General features: G+C 41.1%; 1 protein-coding gene across 3 annotated transcripts in view; it reads right to left on the bottom strand.

The window, feature by feature from the left end:
• LOC125889143 (alpha-2-macroglobulin) overlaps positions 1-24,481 on the bottom strand; it is a 49,805-nt gene that overhangs the window by 1,581 nt on the left and 23,743 nt on the right. For all 3 annotated transcript variants that reach the window (XM_049576880.1, XM_049576881.1, XM_049576879.1), the window contains exons 20-35: positions 24,201-24,327; positions 20,700-20,821; positions 20,015-20,066; positions 17,332-17,415; positions 17,061-17,237; positions 15,009-15,090; positions 11,918-12,074; positions 9,022-9,096; positions 8,605-8,770; positions 3,644-3,840; positions 3,337-3,552; positions 2,793-2,911; positions 2,300-2,390; positions 1,324-1,392; positions 1,033-1,138; positions 851-892 (exon numbers count right to left, since the gene is read on the bottom strand). In XM_049576880.1, the coding sequence (XP_049432837.1) occupies positions 851-892; positions 1,033-1,138; positions 1,324-1,392; positions 2,300-2,390; positions 2,793-2,911; positions 3,337-3,552; positions 3,644-3,840; positions 8,605-8,770; positions 9,022-9,096; positions 11,918-12,074; positions 15,009-15,090; positions 17,061-17,237; positions 17,332-17,415; positions 20,015-20,066; positions 20,700-20,821; positions 24,201-24,327 (1,882 nt within the window). The remainder of the gene's footprint in view (positions 1-850; positions 893-1,032; positions 1,139-1,323; positions 1,393-2,299; positions 2,391-2,792; positions 2,912-3,336; positions 3,553-3,643; positions 3,841-8,604; positions 8,771-9,021; positions 9,097-11,917; positions 12,075-15,008; positions 15,091-17,060; positions 17,238-17,331; positions 17,416-20,014; positions 20,067-20,699; positions 20,822-24,200; positions 24,328-24,481) is intronic.

Below are 24,481 nucleotides of genomic sequence, written 5' to 3' on the forward strand. Positions count from 1 at the left end.
CATCTCATGCTGTCACAAGCACAAGCCTCTCGTCCATGAGTGGATGCACGCTTCATCTGTATCTAACATCAAATGTAGCATGACAGAAAACTTAGCTTATGGCGTGTTCACACCAAACACAAAGCAAATTTTCGCATCATGTTACTTGTGTGGATGCTAAGGGTTTTTTTGTGGAGTATTTAGCAACTGGCAAATATTCACCCTGACTGATGGTCGTGCTAGCTAACTGACTGGGGAAAGGCAGCTAACAGCTAACCCGGTGTGGAGCGAGGTACAACCGATGATGGAAACATGATGAGCATGGAAATTGCTCCCCTCTGGAATATTTCGGTCTGGAATTTGCCTCAAACATGTTCAAAAACTTGAACTTTTGCCGTGGATTTCGGGGAGACCGTATGACAGTGCACTAGCTTAGCTAACAGGCTGCTAACTAGCTAACAGTTAGCATATTACGGAGGGGAGGAGTTTCGCAGGCACATCAGATATCACAGAGATTCCCATAGGAATGAATGGACTTCAGGTTGACTTGTCTCCGTACACGTCAGTGGAAACTAGGCGTGAGTAGTAGAGCTCTGGGTGCGCACCGACAGAGACAATAAGTTCGTCCTGATTCTTGGTAACGTCAGAAGAATCTCAGCTGGGTCTCAACACGGACAGGCTTTCATGACAGTGTTGCGTGAATTTCTCACTCAAGTTAAAAAATTTTTAATGTGTCGTGTGTCATTCACATTGCATAATTCATGTTACCCAGCGCTAATTCACGTCTATGTGCATCTTTGACTTTGTATCTAACCCCACTTGTGAAACAATTCGCGTTCAGTGTGAACACATATTTAGAAATGTTACTTACTCTCTGCACAGGGGGAGGTGTACTCAGTGACCGCCTCATCACCTGAAAACATCAACAACAATATATCAGATACACAGCACTGTGACAGTGAGGACACACTGTCTCTCTCCCAAAAGCCTTTGGCATTTACTCACAGCAAAGAAAACTGAACATCATAAAACATAAAAGAATGAGACTCTTACTCGTCTGGTAGTAATCGTAGATTTTGACCACAGCTGGTTTCAGGTTCCTGACAGGAACGTCCTCCTCTAATGTCACACTGTGTATCTTTGTCTCGTCCTTCTTCAACTGCACCACAAACACACAGATTGCTGATTACACTCTTTCCAACCTCACAGTTTACTTTGCTCATCATAAACTCAGCACACAGCAGATAATGGCTGCACTGGTGTTTATGGAAATAAAGACATTTCTTTCAACATTCAAAGACTCAACATTCAAAGACACAGAGTCAATCTGTCAGTGCTTCTTACCCCATCTAAGTAGATGTTGATGTATCCTTCCTCCACGTCCACACGCTTCACTGAACGGTCGCTCTTCAGCTACCAAAGCACACAACACAGACCACTATCAGTACACACCAACATAAAGAGTATGCTGCAGTACATAAGAGAACACATCAGCTGCAGCAGTACAGTCTGGTAATATTAACATTTCAACAATTAACAATTTAATGTTTCTCCAGCCTGACAGACACGACTGTTAACAATCACTGGACAGACTGAAGAATTGCACTAAAAAATAGCGTTTACGACAGCAATGAGATTTTGTTTTCTTTTTACGTTTAACACATTAAACTTAAACTCACCCAATTTTTGTCATGTTTTCTTGCTGTTCAATTTGAACTGACGGGTTTGGTCTTGAATTTATATAAGGTGGTATTAAAAGGTCTTAAAAAGTCTTAAATTTAACTCAGTTATATCTGTGGACACCCTGACTGAGCGAGGGAACAAATATTCTCCAGATACACTACAAGTGACAACAACATTCAGCGAGCCTGTTGAGCCGGAGGAACAGCTCGTGTTGTTGCACTGGAAATGAACTGGAGGAGCACAAAGCTTTGCAAAAATAGAGCCAGAGTGAGCAGATTATCAAAAGCCACACATTGTGTATCCTGTTTGTTGGTGACCTCCGGTAGATTGGAAGATCTTCACTGGCAAAAACTGAAACTATCTGATGTTTGCATCACGTCCAGTTAGGAAGAGGGTAGTCTCTATATACAGACTCTACATTCAGTGAATGTAGAGTCTGTAAGAAGAAGAGCGTATCACGTTTGATAAACAGAAGTCGGAAACGGAGATTCGCCTCCTCAAACCGGAATGCCAAAAAATCGGGGGTCTGCCCCCAGAGGCTGTATTCACCGTCTGCCGGAAGTCAGACAGCGAATACAGCCGATGGCTTCCGAGAATGGGAAGAGGGTTATCAGTAAGAAGCTGTGGAGGAACTGACCAGCTTCAGGGAGCTCTTATCCAGAATGTATCCAGACAGCAGCTTGATGTTGATGATGACCATGTTTGTTTCCTCTCTCCTGCCCTGGTACCTTCACACACACACACACACACAGAAAGTTAAATACCTGGCAATAGTGATGCTCACTGCAGTCTCACTTCATCTGATGTGATCAGTTTTTGTCTTTGCAATTTAAAGGTGCAGACTTTTATACTTCCATAAATTTAAGATGTTAAAAGTTTGTACTAACGAGTTGCAGTTAGTGCAACAACAACACCAACAAAGGTAAATTTGCTGGCTGATTTGTGTTAAGGTCATCTCAAAGGTCAAAGCCATTATCTAAGCCCAACAGCTAAACTACTTTATGTTCCGTGTTATATTATGGTGCTGTTTGCTGATGCAATAAAGAAGAGAATATACATCGTCATCTCACACACACACACACACACACACACACACACACACACACACACACACACACACACACACCTACCTGACATGCACAAAGAGGATGAGCTGAGGCCTGCTGGTGTTGCATTTGGCCATGGTATTGGTGGAGATGTTGAAGGCAGAGAAGTCGGGGGGAGGGGGGACGTTGTAATGCATGGAGATCTGTGGAGAGACAGATCATCACAAACATCAGTTTACAATGGAAAAATAATCTGTTGTAAGCTTTTCAATTAAAGCTGTAAAAATTTAAATTTGAGATGAATATATGAAAAATACTGCCTGTATATTTTTGTATTTTACTGCTCTGATTTTTTTTCTGTAACGTTGTTTATTAATATCAGCCTTCTGATGAATCGGCTGGACGTAAAATGACCTGAAACATGTTGTCACTGTTTATAATTATGTGTGTTTTTAACTGGTGTGTTACAGATTTTATTTACTCATTTCCTTTTCATATTTTAATTCATAGTAGTCCAGTCATTTCTCTTTGCCTCCAAGTTCTTCTCCTATTGTCTTTTGCCACTGACTTCAGTCCCATGTTGCTGCTTCACGTTTTGGTGTTGACCTCGTCCTCGCTCAGCTCATACCTGTGCCAGCACGCAGCTCTGTCCCTGGGCTTTGATCATGTACTCTCCAGGGACCTCGCTCAGCCTCTCCTCCTGGTACAGCAGCCTGTTGCGCTGATCCACCGTGAACTCTTTGTTCAGGCCTCCTAACGACGTCACTGTCACTGTAGTGCTGCCCTCCACGCTGTAGGTGGCAGCGCCGTACTTAGCCAGAGCCTGGAGGGCCACCACAGTGTCCTGAGGAGCAGAGAGGTTGAATGCGTCATTAAAAAACAATTAGGAGGTTAAAGGTTTCAGTTAAACCTGCTGTGTGTGAGATGTGTCCCACCTGTGTGGAAGAGAAGCCCCCATATGGGTTTTGTTGCTGGGCGAGCCAGCGGACGATGCCGGAGGAGTAATCCAGACCAAACTCTGGTATGGCCGGACCAGAGAGCAGAGCCAGCAGCACGTAGGAGGTCATCTCCACCTCCAAAGAGTCCAGGCCTTTCCCAGATGCCCCTGCTCTCTCCCAGTGACGGGTGCCTCCTGCCAGTCACAACAACAGGGTCATCCATTAGGACGTTAGCAATTACTAACTTGGTGCTCTTCAGTTTAATTCATGAGTTCGTACTGTAGGTCTACACTGTACAGATTTTAGAAACCATAGAGTGTATCACATGGAATTCATCATGGAAAATACCATCTTCACACACATCTCCCCCCCAGCAGCACAAAGATCGATACAATCAGCACAGTTTCAAGATTAAAATCACCACTTCAGTATCTGACCAAATGTCTTTCCTTCTGTTTCTGAAATATGATGTTTAAACATGGCCAGAAAAGTGTTTTATGCAGAACATGATGATGTCATAGTGAAGCTGACCTTTGACCTTTTGGATGTTATTACTTTATCATTATATCTGATTTCATATTCATGTGAAATTTTGTCGTAAGTAGTGTAAGAATTATTGAGTTATGGCCAAAGGATTTTTTTTTTATGAGGTCACACTGACCTTGACATGACCACCAAATTCTGATCAGTTTATTCTTCAGTCCAAATGGACTTTGTGTCAAATTTGAAGAAATTTCCTTAGTATGATTTGGAGTGTTTTGGGGATATAGTGTGCACAAGAATGAGCCAGATGCAAGGTCATATTCTGTTGAGGGCATATTTTAAGTATTTGTTTGTGTGAAAGTTGAAAAATTTTTCTCAAGGTGTTCATGACACACTGCAATAAAGAAAACAGGATGGATGGACGGATCGCCGGATGGCCAGATGGACGGACACAGGGATGAAGAAAAAACGACATGCGTCTGGCTACAGCTATCGCCAGCATGGAAGCATAAACATGTTGTTAAAAAGGTCATAGTGTGGTAAATCATGAAAAGATCATAAAAAAAGTCATAGTATAGTATGTCGTCCAAAATCATGAAAAAAAAGTCATAGTATAGTATGTCGTTCAAAATCATGAAAAACATCATAGTGTGTCGTCCAAAGTCATGAAAAAAAGTCATAGTATGGTATGTTGTCCAAAATCATAAAAAAAGTCAGAGTATAGTATGTCATCAAAAATCATGAAAAAAGTCATAGTATAGTATGTCGTCCAAAATCATGAAAAAAGTCATAGTATAGTATGTCGTCCAAAATCATGAAAAAAGTCATAGTATAGTATGTCGTCCAAAATCATGAAAAAAAGTCATAGTATGGTATGTCATCCAAAATCATGAAAAAAAGTCATAGTATAGTATGTCGTCCAAAATCATGAAAAAAGTCATAGTATAGTATGTCGTCCAAAATCATGAAAAAAAGTCATAGTATAGTATGTCATCCAAAATCATGAAAAAAAGTCAGAGTATAGTATGTCGTCCAAAATCATGAAAAAAAGTCATAGTATAGTATGTCGTCCAAAATCATGAAAAAAAGTCATAGTATAGTATGTCGTCCAAAATCATAAAAAAAGTCATAGTATAGTATGTCGTCCAAAATCATGAAAAAAAGTCATAGTATAGTATGTCGTCCAAAATCATGAAAAACATCATAGTATGTCGTCCAAAATCATGAAAAAAAAGTCATAGTATAGTATGTCGTCCAAAGTCATGAAAAAAAGTCATAGTATAGTATGTCGTCCAAAATCATAAAAAAAGTCATAGTATAGTATGTCGTCCAAAATCATAAAAAAAGTCAGAGTATAGTATGTCGTCCAAAGTCATGAAAAAAAAGTCAGAGTATGGTATGTCGTCCAAAATCATGAAAAAAGTCATAGTATAGAATGTCATCTAAAATCATGAAAAAAGTCATAGTATAGTATGTCATCTAAAGTCATGAAAAAAGTCATAGTATAGTATGTCATCTAAAGTCATGAAAAAAGTCATAGTATAGTATGTCGTCCAAAGTCATGAAAAAAAGTCATAGTATAGTATGCCGTAAAAAATCATGAAAAAAGTCATAGTATAGTATGTCGTCCAAAATCATGAAAAAAAGTCATAGTATAGTATGTCGTCCAAAATCATAAAAAAAGTCATAGTATAGTATGTCGTCCAAAGTCATGAAAAAAAGTCATAGTATGGTATGTCGTCCAAAATCATAAAAAAAGTCAGAGTATAGTATGTCGTCCAAAGTCATGAAAAAAAAGTCAGAGTATGGTATGTCGTCCAAAATCATGAAAAAAGTCATAGTATAGTATGTCGTCCAAAATCATAAAAAAAGTCATAGTATGGCATGTCGTCCAAAATCATAAAAAAAGTCAGAGTATAGTATGTCGTCCAAAGTCATGAAAAAAAAGTCAGAGTATGGTATGTCGTCCAAAATCATGAAAAAAGTCAGAGTATAGTATGTCGTCCAAAATCATAAAAAAAGTCAGAGTATAGTATGTCGTCCAAAGTCATGAAAAAAAAGTCATAGTATGGTATGTTGTCCAAAATCATAAAAAAAGTCATAGTATAGTATGTCGTCCAAAGTCATGAAAAAAAGTCATAGTATGGTATGTCGTCCAAAATCATGAAAAACATCATAGTATGTCGTCCAAAATCATGAAAAAAAAGTCATAGTATAGTATGTCGTCCAAAATCATAAAAAAAGTCATAGTATAGTATGTCGTCCAAAGTCATGAAAAAAAAGTCATAGTATGGTATGTCGTCCAAAATCATAAAAAAAGTCAGAGTATAGTATGTCGTCCAAAGTCATGAAAAAAAAGTCAGAGTATGGTATGTCGTCCAAAATCATGAAAAAAGTCATAGTATAGTATGTCGTCCAAAATCATAAAAAAAGTCAGAGTATAGTATGTCGTCCAAAGTCATGAAAAAAAAGTCATAGTATGGTATGTCGTCCAAAATCATAAAAAAAGTCATAGTATAGTATGTCGTCCAAAATCATAAAAAAAGTCATAGTATAGTATGTCGTCCAAAGTCATGAAAAAAAGTCATAGTATGGTATGTCGTCCAAAATCATAAAAAAAGTCAGAGTATAGTATGTCGTCCAAAGTCATGAAAAAAAAGTCAGAGTATGGTATGTCATCAAAAACTATGAAAAAAAGTCATAATATAGTATGTCGTCCAAAGTCATGAAAAAAAGTCAGAGTATAGTATGTCGTCCAAAATCATGAAAAAAAAGTCATAGTATAGTATGTCGTCCAAAGTCATGAAAAAAAAGTCAGAGTATAGTATGTCGTCCAAAATCATGAAAAAAAAGTCAGAGTATAGTATGTCGTCCAAAATCATGAAAAAAAAGTCAGAGTATGGTATGTCATCAAAAACTATGAAAAAAAGTCATAATATAGTATGTCGTCCAAAGTCATGAAAAAAAGTCATAGTATAGTATGTCGTCCAAAGTCATGAAAAAAAAGTCATAGTATGGTATGTCGTCCAAAATCATAAAAAAAAGTCAGAGTATAGTATGTCGTCCAAAGTCATGAAAAAAAAGTCATAGTATGGTATGTCGTCCAAAATCATAAAAAAAAGTCAGAGTATAGTATGTCGTCCAAAGTCATGAAAAAAAAGTCATAGTATGGTATGTTGTCCAAAATCATAAAAAAAGTCATAGTATAGTATGTCGTCCAAAATCATAAAAAAAAAAGTCATAGTATAGTATGTTGTCCAAAGTCATGAAAAAAAGTCATAGTATGGTATGTCGTCCAAAATCATAAAAAAAGTCAGAGTATAGTATGTCGTCCAAAATCATAAAAAAAGTCAGAGTATAGTATGTCATCAAAAACTATGAAAAAAAGTCATAATATAGTATGTCGTCCAAAGTCATGAAAAAAAGTCATAGTATAGTATGTCGTCCAAAGTCATGAAAAAAAGTCATAGTATAGTATGTCGTCCAGAATCATAAAAAAAAGTCAGAGTATAGTATGTCGTCCAAAATCATAAAAAAAGTCAGAGTATAGTATGTCATCAAAAACTATGAAAAAAAGTCATAGTATAGTATGTCGTCCAGAATCATAAAAAAAGTCAGAGTATAGTATGTCGTCCAAAGTCATGAAAAGCATCATAGTATGTCGTCCAGAATCACAAAAAAAAGTCAGAGTATAGTATGTCGTCCAGAATCACAAAAAAAAGTCAGAGTATAGTATGTCGTCCAGAATCATAAAAAAAGTCAGAGTATAGTATGTCGTCCAGAATCACAAAAAAAAGTCAGAGTATAGTATGTCGTCCAGAATCATAAAAAAAGTCAGAGTATAGTATGTCGTCCAGAATCATAAAAAAAGTCAGAGTATAGTATGTCGTCCAGAATCACAAAAAAAAGTCAGAGTATAGCATGTCGTCCAAAGTCATGAAAAAAGTCATAGTATAGTATGCATTTGTTCTATTCTCATTGAGAACATTTGAAAAAAAGACACTGGCCCACAAATTAAAAAATTCTGTGTGGACACAGGTACTTGCAGTTCAACTGACACATGTCAAGTTTTACCACCAAATAAACAACTTCATTTTCCAGTGTTTAATTCACTATAACTGCTTCAGTCAATTGAAACTTTCTGCACAATTTATCACCTTCATTTTGACTGACACCTCAACTCCGTTTAGTGTTTAAACTTTAAGGGAAATTTTGTCTTAAACTGACACTCAACTTCACTCAACACTCACAGTTAAATTGAAAATTTAAATTTAAAGTACTTCAACTATTGCATATGTTACAACTGCTGATTTAGCAAATGTAGCAGTGAGACATGTATATGCTTCTCAGAAAGTTTTGTGCTTCCTAGTTTCATGTTTGTGTTCATGCTGCTTGATAGCTCCAGTAATATTATTTGGGGGGAACCAGCTGTAAAGCCAGAGATGCAGATGTTGCTGGTGGTTTCAGTCCCTTACCCTCTGTGGAGGACTTTGCGTTCAGGTAAGCGATGAGTTTGCTCCTGATCTCCTCGTCTCCGGCCAGGGTGAAGGTGTAGGACAGCAGGGCGGTGGTGTACAAGTTGTCCATCTGGCCCGCCATTGCTTTTTTGAGACAGTTGAGGCAGTTCTGAACCATGGGGTCCTGTGACACAAAAGGAAACCACAGAGACACTATTACTAAACTAATTTCTCTGCAGGCTTATCAAAGTAAGAGCTGCATTAAGGTCGTCTGCGAGACATCTATTTAGCAATGTTTCAGACAAATGTAGCCCTCAGGACAGACTATTTAAAGCTGAAGAGACGATAAGAAACACAGGCTGACATCTCTTAAAATTGACTTTAACAGGCGAGCATCTCACAGCTGCAGCAGGATGATGGCAGTGTCGGACTCACCGTGGCGTTGGTGTCCAGCTCCAGCAGGGCTGCAGTAATGTAGGCCGTCAGGGACACATCGTCGCTCACTCCTCCCTGTTGGAACAATCAGCAGCGCTCTGTCACACTTCATGCTTTCCTTGGAGTGATCACACAATAAACCTCCTTATGTCAATGTGTCATACCTTTTTATTACTATTTTATTATTACTCCTACTACTGTCCTCCCCATCATGAGAACATGGAGTACTTAAGGCAGAGTATAATGTTTAACATTGCCTTAACAATGCCTTTGAGACAACAGTTCAGTCAGGAACACTTTAGTCAAAGGAAACTTTAATTCCATTTGCATTATGTTTGGCGGTACGGGTCTGTTCTGGGGCTCCTCCGCCTTCCTAGGCCTATGTAAAAAACCTCTTCCGCATCTACATGGAAAGCCTTAAGGCAGAGAGAGCAAAGCTCTCTGCCCTTCCATGTGCCTACATGGAAAGCCTGAGGCAGGGAGAGCAGCAGCAGAGACCCCCGGGAACAGAACAGAGCAGCATCAGTGACAAACAAAAATGACATTGATAAGTCAGACACAACATAAAAAGGAGGAGCTGGGGTGGAGGCAGGTTGCAAAGCAGCTTGCAGAGGAAGCAGCAACAGTAGGCAGGCCAGAGCAGTTTAAACAGGGCGCCCTGAATGAGATTATCCAATTGGTTGCATAGAAAGGAATCATGTGATCTATCAGCTGACTCCCTTCCATCAATCAGCTGCTCTATCAGTTGATTGGCTGTTTGATTAGCTGATGTAGCTGGGATGTGAGCTGAACTTGACCGTGTCCTGCCATTATGGTCAAATAGCAAGACGACAGGAAATGATGGGAAAGAGACTGGAAACGACATGCAACAAAGATGCCTGTTAGGACCAAAGACTGTAGAATAAAGATGGACGACATGACAGCTCCCCCATAAGTGTAGCCAAAACATCTTGACTGCCCCCTGTTGTTGACTGGCTGCAGTGATGGTCATAAACTCTGCCCCCTCCCCTCAGGATGAGACATGGGCTTAACTAACTAGAATTACTGCCTTGCTGTTGTATGCCTGCTCGAACCAATCAAGTTGCAGTTACAGTTTGGATGCTTTACACAGGAAAGCGTCAAGGTGGACACTCATAATTAGCGTCACCAATTCAGTATCTTGCCTTTTGTTACTGAGCTATTACATTTTTGCAGAACATTATGATGTTACAGTGAAGTTGACCTTTGACTTTTTGGATATAAAATGTCATCACTTAATCATTTTTATTCTATAAGACATCTGTGTGAAAATTTGTCATAATTAGCCTATGAATTCTTGAGTTACGCCCAAAAACATGTTTTGCGAGGTCACAGTGACGTTGACCTTTGACCACCAAATTCTAATAAGGTTATTCATGAGTCCAAGTGAATGTCTGTGTCAAATTTAAGGAAAATGTCTCAAGGCCTTCTTCAGATATCGCGTTCACGAGAATAAGATGGATGCAAGGTCACAGTGACTTTGACCTTTGACCACAAAATGAGTCCTGAGTCCAAATGGACATTTGTGCCAAATCTGAATGAAGTCCCTCAGGACATTCTTGGAGATATCACAGTCACAAGAATGGGACGGACAGACGGACGGACAACCAGAAAACATAAACCCTCCATCGCTCTGGTGCAGTGGCATAAAAACATTTCTCCCAAAGATGGTTTGCCATGTTAGTTAGTTTTCTCACACTGATGTATGTTCAAGTGTTCATTTTTTGGCCCGCAATCCATGGTCCTGCCTGCGGGAGTTCAATACCACAGAGATCGCTATGGCGCAGACTCTCGCTGCCAAGATGGCACCGCCCGTACCTACAGTATTTTGGCTTCATTTTTGTACAGTGGGAGGAAGTGGAGATGCATTGTCCTTCTTTATGTACAGTTATCAGTTCGGACTATAACAGCAGTCATCGACGGTCTGTTGGAGTCCCTGTAATCCTGGAACAATGTGTGAAACTCAAACTTTGCCGCTGAGCACTGCACGTGCATGTGTTTTTCATTTAGTGACAAAATTGATTCAGTTACTGCTGATTAGAAGCATTGTTGCTTTATTACCCGGGCACACCCACCGGCCATTAACTTGATTAAATTTAACTAAACAAAACTGTGCACACTTCACTTTGTCTCTTTCCTCTTTCCTCGCCTGAGAAAATAAACACAAGGATAAAACACACAGTTATCTACTCTCTACTTACCTCAAGTGTCAGAGAGGTAAAGGCTAAGCCTGAGCTGAGCAGATAAAACTCATATCTGTGCCCTTACCTGGCGGCCATGCCCCGGTGTTTGAGATTATCCCTCCTCATAAATTTTAAAAAAGAATTCACATATGTTTTCACAACACAAGCAGAAATAGTCTACACCTGCCATTTTATATTAAAAAAATCCCTTCAGACTGACCTTGACGTCTTAATTGTCAGAGTTTTACCAATTACACATGTTAGTCCACAGTACTCAGCTGGTATTAGTGCCTGGAAAAGCTTTATCCACAACAACTACAATAAAACCATGAGTACCTGCCTCAGACACACAGCTGTCATGGCTTTTTGGTGTTAGTCGGCTCTGGTAAATGTTTCACTTTAATAGGGACCAGCGAACAATAATTTGTTTGGGATATTTCCTCTGCTCTCTGTGTGTGTGTGTGTGTGTGTGTGTGTGTGTGTGTGTGCAGCTCGCCTGCAGGCCTGGGGCAGTCTCAGCTCTCTGCACACACTCACAGCTCTCTGAATCTCTGCAAATGACTCCTCACATTGAGCTAATTCTATGGTTCTGTCTTAGAGGAAAAATTCACCCAAGCAGAGCTTTGAACGACCAAAAGCAGACGATGATGAAATCAGATACTCCTGTCTAAAATGTCTATGTTAAATATTCTCACCTTCATGCCGTTGTGGAAGAGTTTCCCCACAGATCTGATGCAGCCGTCGGGCCGCTGGTGTTTGGAGAGCCACCTCCTGGCTTCTTTAATGTGCTTGGCGTGCACATATATGTATGGTCTCGCCCCACCAAAGGACTTCATCACAAAAGAGGTCAACCTGAAAGACACCAAACACACACACACACTTTTTAGCAAACAGATCCAACCACGTGTGCCTGTGTTGGTAACCCCAAGATGAACCTCGCTTCAGGACAATTACATAACAGCCTCCTGTCTCAGACGAACACAGAGCGCCTGGCCTGAGCTGCATCCACAACTATCATAACAACAATCATATTCCTCCGAGCTGCACACGAGCGCAGCAGAATAAAGACAGCTGGAGCTGACAGACAGGCAGCGAAAGTAAAATATCCACATCGCTTATATTTGGATCATAATTCAGATGTAATGCTCCTGAAGGAAGTCATTTACAGACATGTTACATTACACTACACATGTTGTGTTGCACTATAATCAGAATGGATGGTACGGACCAACTCCACTGATTCCACTGATATTTTAAGGTGCACAAAAATATGCAATGATTAACTTTTTGGCCCCTTACATCAGCCATCATCTCAAGTTGTGTTTCTGACCACCTGACTTTCCTTTAAGCTCTGTTTTTGGTCTCCACCAACCCCTTAGGCTGCTTAATGCTACACTATGTTCACCAGCTAGCAGACGTGTGGACTCAAAAAACACAACTGGACTTGGACTTTAACGTCAGTAACTCGTGACTTCACTTGGGCTTGAGTCTTCTGACTTGAAAACACCTTCTCCCAAGCCCACAGAATAAAAAGTGTGCCATTTAAAAATCCACAAATCTATTCATTTTCTTTTATGTCCTGAATCAACTAACATTAACGCCTGAGAAGTTGACACTTTACTCCCCAGATCTACTTTGTCAGCATTTGGTCAAGTTGTAAGAAAGAACTGTGAAGAGCCAAGTTTACATTAAGAGCGCCATTTGGAAAACAATGATACCAAAGATAACTCTGTTCACGAACAAAAACTTTGTGGTGGTTTACAAAAACATATTGCTTTGTGCAAAACATGAAGGCTGAAAATTACAGATGGAAACGCAACAACATCCATCTTTGTTTGACAATTGAAGTTGCCCAAAGAACGGTAATGCCTGGTTTAACAGTCCTTGGTTAATCTCTAGCTAAATGACTCACGTGGTTGTATACAATGGCAAATCACCAAGATGTATAACATACATTTATAGACCTGGATAAATTTGCTTTGATGTAACAGTCATTATACCTGACATGCTAAAAAATTAGGGCTGCCCCCCTGAAAGTCGACCAAACCTGAGTTGACCAGAAAGATCATTAGTCGGCAAGATGTGAAACTCTATCAGGAGCTGTGTCCACGCTCAGCAGTCAGACAGGAGTCAGGTTAATCTCCAGGGCTGGTACCTGCGGTTATTCCACAGGCTAGTTAATAACATGTCGTGCAGGAAATCCAAAGTGTGGGATCATTTTGAGAAGGTGAAGGACGAACCCAAGGTGATATGTAAACTCATCTTCATTGGTCGACTACAAACATGACGTATCATGTGAAACATGGAAGTAGCTACATGCCCATTAGCCCACAGCGTCATTAACAGGCGGCTCGCTCAGTGTGTGACGTGCACTTGGAGATAAAATATAGGCCTATATTAATGAAGGGTCATTAGTACGGTTTGTATTTCTCTGTAATGTAGCACAGTGTTAACAATGTTACTGATACTATTCTTTCTCACACCTTCAACTCAAACCACCAAAATATATCATTTAATCATTACATTAATATCAGAAACATGCAGGAGACTAGTCCACTGATGGACCTACATGATGACTATTGGTCGAGTAGGAACATTCTTAGTCGGGGGCAGCCTTACCACTGGCTCATCTTGCCCCACTCTCCCCTACAGTGGATTTATCAACGCATTTTCCTATAACAGCTGCCTGCTACATGTTGAAATGGGGTTGATGTAGAGTTTGTAAGCCCGAAAACCAAAACAATGGAGGTAAAAGAGGCTAAAAATGTCATATGACATGAAACTTTGAATACAAATCTTAATATTTTCTCTCACTTTGTAGCAAAGTCTTTATATTTTTAGTGATATGAACAATTGCGTCCAATGTCCTGCTGGAATTTTAATGTAATCAAACACTTGAGAGCCCTAGTTTCTCCCGACAACAAACACACACCCACACACACTCACCAACTGCCAAACTGCCCAGCACCCTTTCAAACAGCAGAGGGTTTGTTAAATCCCCCGAGGCACTGTGCTGTAAGCCCATTAAATGCAAATATTAATATTTTCTGGCAGGTTCCCCATAAAGTAAATTATTAGGACGCTGGCTGGTGCCAAACACCAGAAAGGACTCACTGTGTGTGTGTGTGTGTGTGTGTGTGTGTGTGTGTGTGTGTGTGTGTGTGTGTGTGTACACCTCCCACTGTGTCTGTGTGTCATTTTTATTCTCTCATCAAATGAAGTGTGAGATCTGAGCTGAAAATATTCAGATGAACAGCAAAGCTCGAGATAAATGTTTGAAAATGTTCTATAACCACTGATGCAACTTCATTATATCACCAGTTATATAATCACGAACATATTTTATTATTCATATTATTTTGGGACTTCTCAAGTGACAGGTGTGTCGGTAAAATGAGCAGACAGTGGGTGGAATTTCTGGTTCCTCCTGAGTTTTATAGATCTAACTAAAACTTAAAAGTTCATAGTTTCATATGTAAAATATGATAGAATAACTATTATTATTCTAAAATAACATAAAATTATTTTTAAAAATGCCTCTTCTAATTTTAAAAAGTTTGTTAATGTATGAAATATGCTCCATCATTTCTAAAAATAATTATATATGTACAATATTAAATTGGTTTTGTTTATAACTGACTAGCTTTTGTTTTTTCCTCTTTAAAATGAGTCAAACTGGTGACCAGTGTCTCTACGCATGTTCACAGAAACTGTCATGGCCATTACACAGCATCATTATCTGCATCCTGAGCATCATCGACTCATTACATCACTGAGTTTACTGACCAGGTGTTTCCAGACTCATCGCTCTTCCCGAAGGCACTGTAGGAGCCATCATCATGTTTGTAGGTGAGTTCCCTCTGATATCCTGCAGCACACAGACACACATGAACAAAACTGTCACATTTACAAACTTACGCTCCAGACAGACAGACAGACAGACAGCGCGAGGAGGGAAGGGGGGCTCCGTCGGTGAGGGCCTGTTCTTTCACACACCGATGAGACGATGAAATACAATCCCCGAAGGCTGGTTTAAATAATAGATCCAAGAGACTGAAGGCAGATGTCAGAACACTGCGGAGCAATTTATAACACTATGAGACAAGATTTTAAAACTTTGGAGAGTTATTACTGTGATGATCATTTTATCTTTAATGATAGTGAGGTAAAAAAGAGTGAAAATACAGCTTTCATGTGACACTGATTAACCAGAGATGTGCTACTGCATGTATTTAATGGGCCAGGTAACGACCCTGTCTGAACATGGCCAGCCCAACCATTCATTTCTTTTAACTCTAAACTAAGTGTTATGTAACGCAACTTGCTCCTATATCGATACAAACGGTGTTGTCTAAATTTGTATCTTGCTTGAAAATATACTGATACTAGTCCATACCCACTGAGTGCACAGTTGCCCACGTACAGTTTCACATGGTGTGTGTTTGGGATACAGGTCATAGGAAATTGCAGATTAAATAGTCACCTGAACCCATTAAGAAGAGCAATGTATTCAGACAGAGTGTTTGTGGATTTGATAGTACGATTGCTTTATAGAAAGTACAGTAGTACCATTGCCAATAGTGGGATAGTTAGTGGGCTAAAACTGTACATTAGTAGCTGAGGTAGCACGTTGAAAGGCAGATAGTTAAAGTGTTTATATGTGGGGGTGCATTGATAGTTCACATGGGAAAGGTGCGGCTAGACCTTGTTGCGGCGGTGGGGGTTGGAATCCGGCCTTCGTTCATTTTTCTGTTGTTAAATTTCTCCAATCACCTTGAGGCGTCCTGTTCTACATATCTACCAAGTTTAGTAAAAATCCATATGGCGGTTAGGCCTAGATAAGAAATGAGCTCTCTAGCGCCCCCATTTTGTTTGATGGGCTCAATAATGGAGGGGTCCCCTCAGATTATGTGTGGTCATATGCCTACAAAGTTGCGTGGTGATGGGTGAAACCCTTGAGATGTTATTCACCTTTATGTGATGAGTCACGCCCTCCGCAATATTCATTGCCTTATAGAAGCTCAGTTTTAGTAAGTTTTCCAACTTTTGCCAAGAGGGAACTTTAGATATTGGTCCCTAGATTATGTTCACCCAGTTTCATGCAGATCGCTCAAACTTCCTAGGAAGAGATCCATTTGAAGTGTTTTTCAAAAAATTCAAAATGGCAGAAAATCTATTTAAGCAGAAGTTATGGGTTCTTGGGGCAAATGTGTTCCTCATGAGGAGAGGCATCTCTGTGCAAAGTTTCATGTCTCTACGACATACGGGGCATGAGATATGCCCATGCAAAGTTTGCCATTTCAATCAGTTGCTATAGCGCCCCCCTTTGGCCAATTGATGTAATATTGCTTCATTGGCATCCTCCCATGACCCTCTACCACTGTGCCAAATTTCACATGGATTGACCAGGTCAGTGAGGAGAAAAACATGGAACAGACACACAGACAGAGTTTTCCTCATCATATGGTAAGATATTAGTCGTTGTAGTTATCGTATTGCCCAGCTAGAATTATTGCCTACGGTTGTTTGCCAAGTTGTCAAGTTTCTCCTACAGTTCAGATCCATGTCTGTAAAAACATGGATGCTTCACACACATCTTCCCCCTGACAGCACAGATCTATACAATCAGCACAGTTACAAGGTGGACAGCCAAGATTAGTGTCACCAGTGTTCTCCCCTTCTGTTTCTGAGATAAGACGATGAGTAACGGCCAGAAAAAGAAAGATCTCACTGATACTGTCTGAGTAAAAATAATATGGCAACATTATCAACATGGTATTACATTAAGACATTTCTTCCCCACACTCTGTCCGTCACAGCTGGAACGCAACGACTCACCGCTCTCCAGGAAGCGCGTCGCTCTGTCCTGAATTTCCTCGGTCAGCTGACCGGTGCTTTTCAGGTAGTTGAGGATGAAGATGTTGGGTGCAAACAGCACCATGTTCTGCTCCCCGCAGCCGTACGGCATGGCCAGGAGCTTGTCCAGGTTCTTCATGGCCCGGCCCATCAGATCACCTGCAGAAGCAATGAAAAGGTTAAAAAACATGCTGAAGTCTTGACAGCTAATGGGGAAACATCTCAGTAAGTGTCTTCATATAGCGTCACTGACCCAGCACGGAGACAGTGGCCCTGGCTGATCCAGCCACAAACATCTCAGGCATCAGCAGAGAGATTTTCTTCTCCACAGGTCCGTCTGACGACACACAGAGAAGGAAAGACAGCACATAAATCATACAGGAAAAAGAGAACAGCTTGACATTTTGACATCTTTGACATCTTGACATCTCTGAAACTACAGAAAACAGCTGCTTAGCTTAGCCCATCATAGAGCTCTGATTCTCAGGCCCAGTTTGACTGGGCCCAACTTGACCCGACAGGTTCTGGCTGGGCCAGGCTGTAATTTCTTATGACTGCCCCCGGGCCTGAATCGGATCAGGTTCACGCCAATTTAGCAGCGTTTTTTTTTCTTTAATGAAACTGGCAGCTCTCGAGCGTACATGGCAGGAGTTATAATGGACTGAATAAAGAGGAAAACATGGGAGGAGACAGGAAACTAGAGAAAGATAGCGAGGGGCTGCAGGCGACTTGGCTGGCAGTGTTGGCTTCTGCCACCCCAGCAGTGGGAGAGATGGGCCTAACATACAGCCAAGAGAGGTGGTCATCATCAGCACGCCACATCGCCATGGAACGCTGATGACAGACTACTGTAATGAAGCTCCAGCGAAAGTTCAGTCAGTGAAACAATACTTTTCATGCTCAGGCTGTAAGTTTCTTTCTCACCCTGCCATTCACTCCTTGCACGTATGCTCATTCACTGTCTCTAGGTGTCATTGTCTGGATCGGTCAATTGAGTCATCAGATGATTCTGGTTCTTTCTTGCTGCTCCCTCCACTTCCCCATCACCACCTAGTCTTTACAGATGCATCAGCCTCATCAGCCTCAGAATCATCAGCCACCACCACCAGTGTCTGTACTCCATGGGGGGATTTATCCTGCTGCTGCACAGATGTCCCTTGATCGCACAAACGCTCCCTCGAGACTTTTGTTGAATCTTAATCAGCACAAATCATCTGTTCGTCTCTACACTCATATTCTGTATTACATGTTATCTTTACGTCACTTTAGATATGTTCTACTGTAGAAATTCAGGTTTTTAAACTGGCTCCGGCCAAAAACTGCTGCCATGGTTCAAGCAGAAACTGCGCAGGTATCCATGCAGGGTCAGGCCTGATTTTTTTGGGCCCAATCAGAGGTCTATCACATAAAACTATACTTAGCATTTTACATCTTTGTTACGGATTAAACAAACAAAATGAACACGTTCATTAGTGAGCTTCAGAGGTGAGGACACAACCAGGTTAGTCTTTATGCTAAGCTAAGCTAACAGTCTCCTGGCTTTGTTACAGGTACTTATGTGTGATTTTATTTTAACACTAACAAACAAAGTCAGTGTTCCCAATGTAGCAACCAAATCACAGCTGTCGTTGACCTTTTGTTCCGACATGGTGGAAAATAGACTCACAAGTCAGTCTTTAGACGCTTTGCTTGACTAAAGACTGATGTCTTTCTCCCTGATTTTGTGTTTAGATGGGCGGATACAATTTCAGAGTTTAAAAACTCCCTACGTTGCAGAACCAATAGTAAATCTGCAGGGCGGTCCTTCGGTGGCTCACTGAACTCTTGTGCTCGTAAACATAGTCCCACTAGAAACACGTGTAGCGGTACAAAATGGCTCAGCCGTGCTCGCAGAAAACGCCGTTTGCAGCGACACATTCTCGCCAACTAAATGAAACAAACATAATCTTTTACAAGGCCATGACTCATCCGTCCGGCTGGACTATAGAGGGAATCGCCTTGTTGTTTACAAATACTTCGGGTAGAAAACCAGCAGAGCTTTTAGCTATATATATATATAGCCTATATATCCCATTTTTCACATCACTGTATCACCGTTTAGACTAATCCGATGTTTGTAAAGTCTATAAACACAATGATTGAACAAACATTACTATTTCTGTGTGCACGTTTAGCTGGGCTAACCGTTAGCTGTTAGCCGTTAGCAGTGTCTGTAATAGGTAATAACTCATTAAACCGTCCGTGAAAAAAATATCTTTTCCAGCGGATATCTTAGTTACAACATGATTGAGCTAGCAAAGCAGTTTTGTGTTGCTATGTGTGGTATTTATTCAGTTTTGGGAAATCACGATGTCTAGAAAGCATCAGTGGCTGCAGCTGACAGGGACAGCTAACACTAGCAGCAAAGCTAACATCAGGACGTCATCTGTTAAAAGCCTCCCGTTGTCGGATACGACATGAAACTACTCCAGTTAGCTCAATCATGTTGTAACTAAGACATCCGCTGGAAAAGTTATTTTCTTCACGGATGAGCACACGTTTGATAAAACGGAGTTTAATCTCTCGGCATCCATTTTCAAGCTCTCTGTGTGTTTGTTTCCTTGCGGACGAGGAAAGGAGGAGCGCACATTTCCGAGAAGGCGTGTCTTTTTCAAAAATGCAAGAGGCGTTGCTTTGTTGCCGGCTGTTTTCGCCGGTGTGTTAAACACACTTTAGAAAGGAGTGTCCCCAGACTATCAGAAGGCAGAGATCTCTGATTGTCTGGTGGCGAGACTAGGTGGAAAACAACAACAACCTCACACTGAACGACAGCGAGAGCTTCTGACACGTCTCCATGACAGATTGCTCTGCTCAAACTGACAGGATCAAGATGGCCGCTGACCCCCGAGACTTTCAGGTACCAGACGCTGATACACATGTTGTCTGTGAACACTCACCTGCAGGACAGAGGAGGGCGTTGTGACTGACCATTTGTGGCGTTCCTTCAGCCTTGTGGGGAGACACAAAGAAATATTTCATTACAAGACAACATAACAAGTCCAACTAACAAGTCTTGTGTGCATATCAAGGCCTGATGTATCTTTCGCTGAGCTCCACACACACATCAGTGAGCCAAACTGTTGCACTCTGTCTTCTTTCATCACCATGAACAGCAGTTTATTTTGACTCAATCCCACATACATCGTCCTGCAGCTCCAAATATTCACTAGGGCACCAAATGCAGCTGAAAATAGTCCCCAACAAATGCACAGTTAGGGCGTACACATAGACCTTTACCTTTGATCTATAACCACCAAAATCTAATTACTTTATCGCAACGTTCAAGTGAACATTTGTGCCAAATTTTGAGAAAGTCCCTCATGCTGTTCTTGAGATATTATGAAAATGGAACAGACGGACGACCTGAAAACATTATGCCTCACTCACGAAGTCATAAAACAACAAGTATATAAAGTATGTCCTTATTAAGCACAAATATGTGACTGATTGAACCTTGACACGTGACACTATCACCTACGACCTGTCACATTTGTTTGTCTGCAACACGTCTTCAACCTCAAACGCTGTGCTCCTGTCACCTTTGCACTCGGCTGTGTGGTGTTGTGTGTGACAGTCACTGACCTCCACCAGCAGGGTGCGGACCACGGTGTCAATTTGGCCCATGTCGGGGACGGTGGCCACCTCGTTGCCACACAGTATGTCAGTCTTCAGGGCCTCTGCGCTGACCTTCAGATTCACCTGACCTGTGTGCACACATACACAGTCTTAATCCGAGAGCAAGGCCGTATTGATTAGCGCTCGCACTCACTGTCACACTGTCACATTTTGTGTACGGAGGCAAAACAGCTTCCTGTCTGCTTTTCAGTCCAACTCATTATCCTCCCTGTTCCTCCATCCCTCCTCCCTGTGTTTTCCTTCCTCCCCCCTGTTTCCTATCTCTTTCGCCCTCATTAATCCCTATTTGTTGCCTTATTATACCGCTCTATCTCCCACCCCCTCCCTTTCTTCCTTCACAGCCCACAATCCTTCACACAGAGGACAAGTACAGATCACCCCCCGAGGGAGAGGTTTCTGAGTGTTTCGTCAGAGATACTACCTGACTTGTTAGTACAAGTGATTGTCAGCATTCCTCTAAGGGGGAGTTAGAGAAGCGCAGTTTGACATTCATCAGAGCCTCGTCTCCATCCGTGCTGATGGAGGCTGATAGAAATCCTCTGCTTTCAGGCCAGGCAGCGTTACAATAACAGCCCCCTGTCTTTGCTTCCAGCGGTGCAGACGCAACAGCTGTCAGTGCCCTTAATACAGATTAATTAGCTTGTTCTGCCTCATCTGTGTCACTGAGAGCGCGAGTTTGGCATTGGACGGAACAAACAACATCAGTATTTAATTATAAAGATGTGAAGACTGCTTTAGATTATTAGCGACACTAATAACAGTCACTTGGAAATGTTCTTTGTAGTAATGAGGAGGCAGAGAGAGCAGAGCTGATGCTGTTTGAGACGAGCTTCAATCCAGTTTTGAAGAATATGAGTAAGTATTTCTGAACTGAATCTTAAAGGTGAAATGTGCATGGATTTAACATCAAAATTAGACCCTGTGAACTCTTCTACATTAAAAGGACCATGCCAGTGTCTTTACAATACTAATTCCAAGGCACACCATAGGGTTTAGAAGCTATACTCACATTCACGAATTTAATTTCATACCTTTAAAGCAGCCACTTACGTCCATTCACTTCCATACAGAATGAAAATCAGTCCATCACAGGGATTACTTTTGATTTTTGTCTGACAAAGTTAAAGTTTCTCAGGAAAGTTAAATATTATCTTCAGTTTGAATGCCTTTTTTCTGCATTTGTCTTTTTTAAAAACCATTAAAAAAATATCTGGAAAGGCCTCGAAAAGTAGGGATGTCCCAATCTGATTTCAAAGATCCGTATCAGGGCCAATCACGGCATTTTCTTAACTGATCAGGATTGGCTATACTGATCTGATCCTTATTTTACATCAGCTGTCACACAGGTGTTCTTGCTCACGAAGCTTTAATGCACAGCAACACGATCTCTCCTCCACTAAACCAAGCTCCCGTGTGTGAAACTCTATCAGGAGCTGCACCTTGTCAATCTAAAACAAACCCTATATGCCTGGACCATGTGTGACTTTAATGTGAAAGGACAGACACAGGAAGTGTCCACGCTCAGCAGTCAGACAGGAGTCAGGTTAATCTCCAGGGCTGGTACCTGCGGTTATTCCACAGGCTAGTTAATAACATGTCGGGCAGGAAATCCAAAGTGTGGGATCATTTTGAGAAGGTGAAGGACGAACCCAAGGTGATATGTAAACTCATCTTCATTGGTCGACTACAAACATGACGTATCATCTGAAACATGGAAGTAGCTACATGCCCATTAGCCCACAGCGTCATTAACAGGCGGCTCGCTCAGTGTGTGACGTGCACTTGGAGATAAAATATAGGCCTATATTAATGAAGGTTCATTAGTACGGTTTGTATTTCTCTGTAATGTAGCACAGTGTTAACAATGTTACTGATACTGTTCTTTCTCACACCTTCAACTCAAACCACCAAAATATATCATTTAATCATTACACTCATATCATAAACATGCAGGAGACTAGTCCACTGATGGACCGTAATGATGACTGCTGGTCGACTAGCAACATTCTTAGTTGGAGGCAGCCCTAGTCTCCAGTAACACAAGTCTTAATTTGTCATAAATGGGCTGAAAGACACAAAAAAAACAGTATCCATTAAAAGTTCCTGTTGAAACTGTCAAGTAATTAAAATGTATCCTATGTTTTGTATTTTGTTCTGGATTTTATCTTGTTATTTCTTATTTTTTGTTTTACTGTAATGTACTTTGCAAAGGTGTTATATAAATAAAGTCATCTTGCTATAATGACAAAAACTCTGTCTGTGTGTGTGTCTGTTCCACGTTTTTCTCCTCACTGACTTGGTCAATCCATGTGAAATTTGGCACAGTGGTAGAGGGTCATGGGAGGATGCCAATGAAGCAATATTACATCAATTGGCCAAAGGGGGGCGCTATAGCAAATGTCAAACTTTGAATGGGCATATCTCATGCCCCGTATGTCGTAGAGACATGAAACTTTGCACAGAGATGCCTCTCCTCGTGAGGAACACATTTGCCTCAAGAACCCATAACTTCCGCTTATATAGATTTTCCACCATTTTGAATGTTTTGAAAACACTTCAAATGGATCTCTTCCTAGGAAGTTTGAGCGATCTGCATGAAACTGGGTGAACATAATCTAGGGACCAATGTCTAAAGTTCCCTCTTGGCAAAAGTTGGAAAACTTCCTAAAACTGAGCTTCTATAAGGCAATGAATATTGCGGAGGGCGTGGCTCATCACATAAAGGTGTATAACATCTCAAGGGTTTCACCCATCACCACGCAACTTTGTAGGCATATGACCACACATAATCTGAGGGGACCCCTCCATTATTGACCCCATCAAACAAAATGGGGGCGCTAGAGAGCTCATTTCTTATCTAGGCCTAACCGCCATATGGATTTTTACTAAACTTGGTAGATATGTAGAACAGGACGCCTCAAGGTGACTGGAGAAATTTAACTCTAATTGGCAACTGGGTGGCGCTATAACAACAGAAAAATGCTTCAAAATGGCTAAAATGCGACCGATCGCTGTGGCTCCCCCTGTGGACCAATGTTGGTGTTTTTTTTCTAGTATTTGCTATGACTAAGTCATGGTATGGTATGCTGTACATAATCACGGAAACTGTCAGTGTGTCATTCTGTCAGTCAGTCATTCTGTCTGTCCCACGTTTTTCTACTCACTGACGTGGTCAATCTATGTGAAACTGCACATAGGCATTGAGGACTGGCATAGGTAGAAGGTGACAAAGCTACCAATGGGGATGGACTAGTCATTATTATTTAAGTTCACTTGTCCTGTCAAAAACTTAAGATCCTTCAACAGACCACCAAAGGAACATACAATAAATGTGTATCACATGTAAATGTGGATGCCACTGACTGCCTTATATGATCTGCAATAAAATATCAAAAGAAAAGAATAATTTGTGTCTGACTCGAGTTGGCATGATTTCTGTTGTAATACCTAGGGCGGTTGGAGTCACAATCCACGAGAAGGTCCTGCTCTCCTCCCCGCACAAACACACGCTGTACTGGCAGCCTTCACAGTTTCTGAAGGTGAACTGGTCTGAATCAGCTAGTGTGACTCTCACCTGCAGACAGACACAGAGTCAAACACATTCAGTCTCTAAAATACATTAAATACATGAAGCATCCATCCATTTTCCATAACCGCTTGTCCTGCTGGGGGTCACAGGGGCTGGAGACTATCACAGGGCTGACACATAGAGACAGACAACCATTCAC

The sequence above is a fragment of the Epinephelus fuscoguttatus genome, linkage group LG5 (assembly GCF_011397635.1).
Source record: "Epinephelus fuscoguttatus linkage group LG5, E.fuscoguttatus.final_Chr_v1".
Taxonomy (NCBI): domain Eukaryota; kingdom Metazoa; phylum Chordata; class Actinopteri; order Perciformes; family Serranidae; genus Epinephelus; species Epinephelus fuscoguttatus.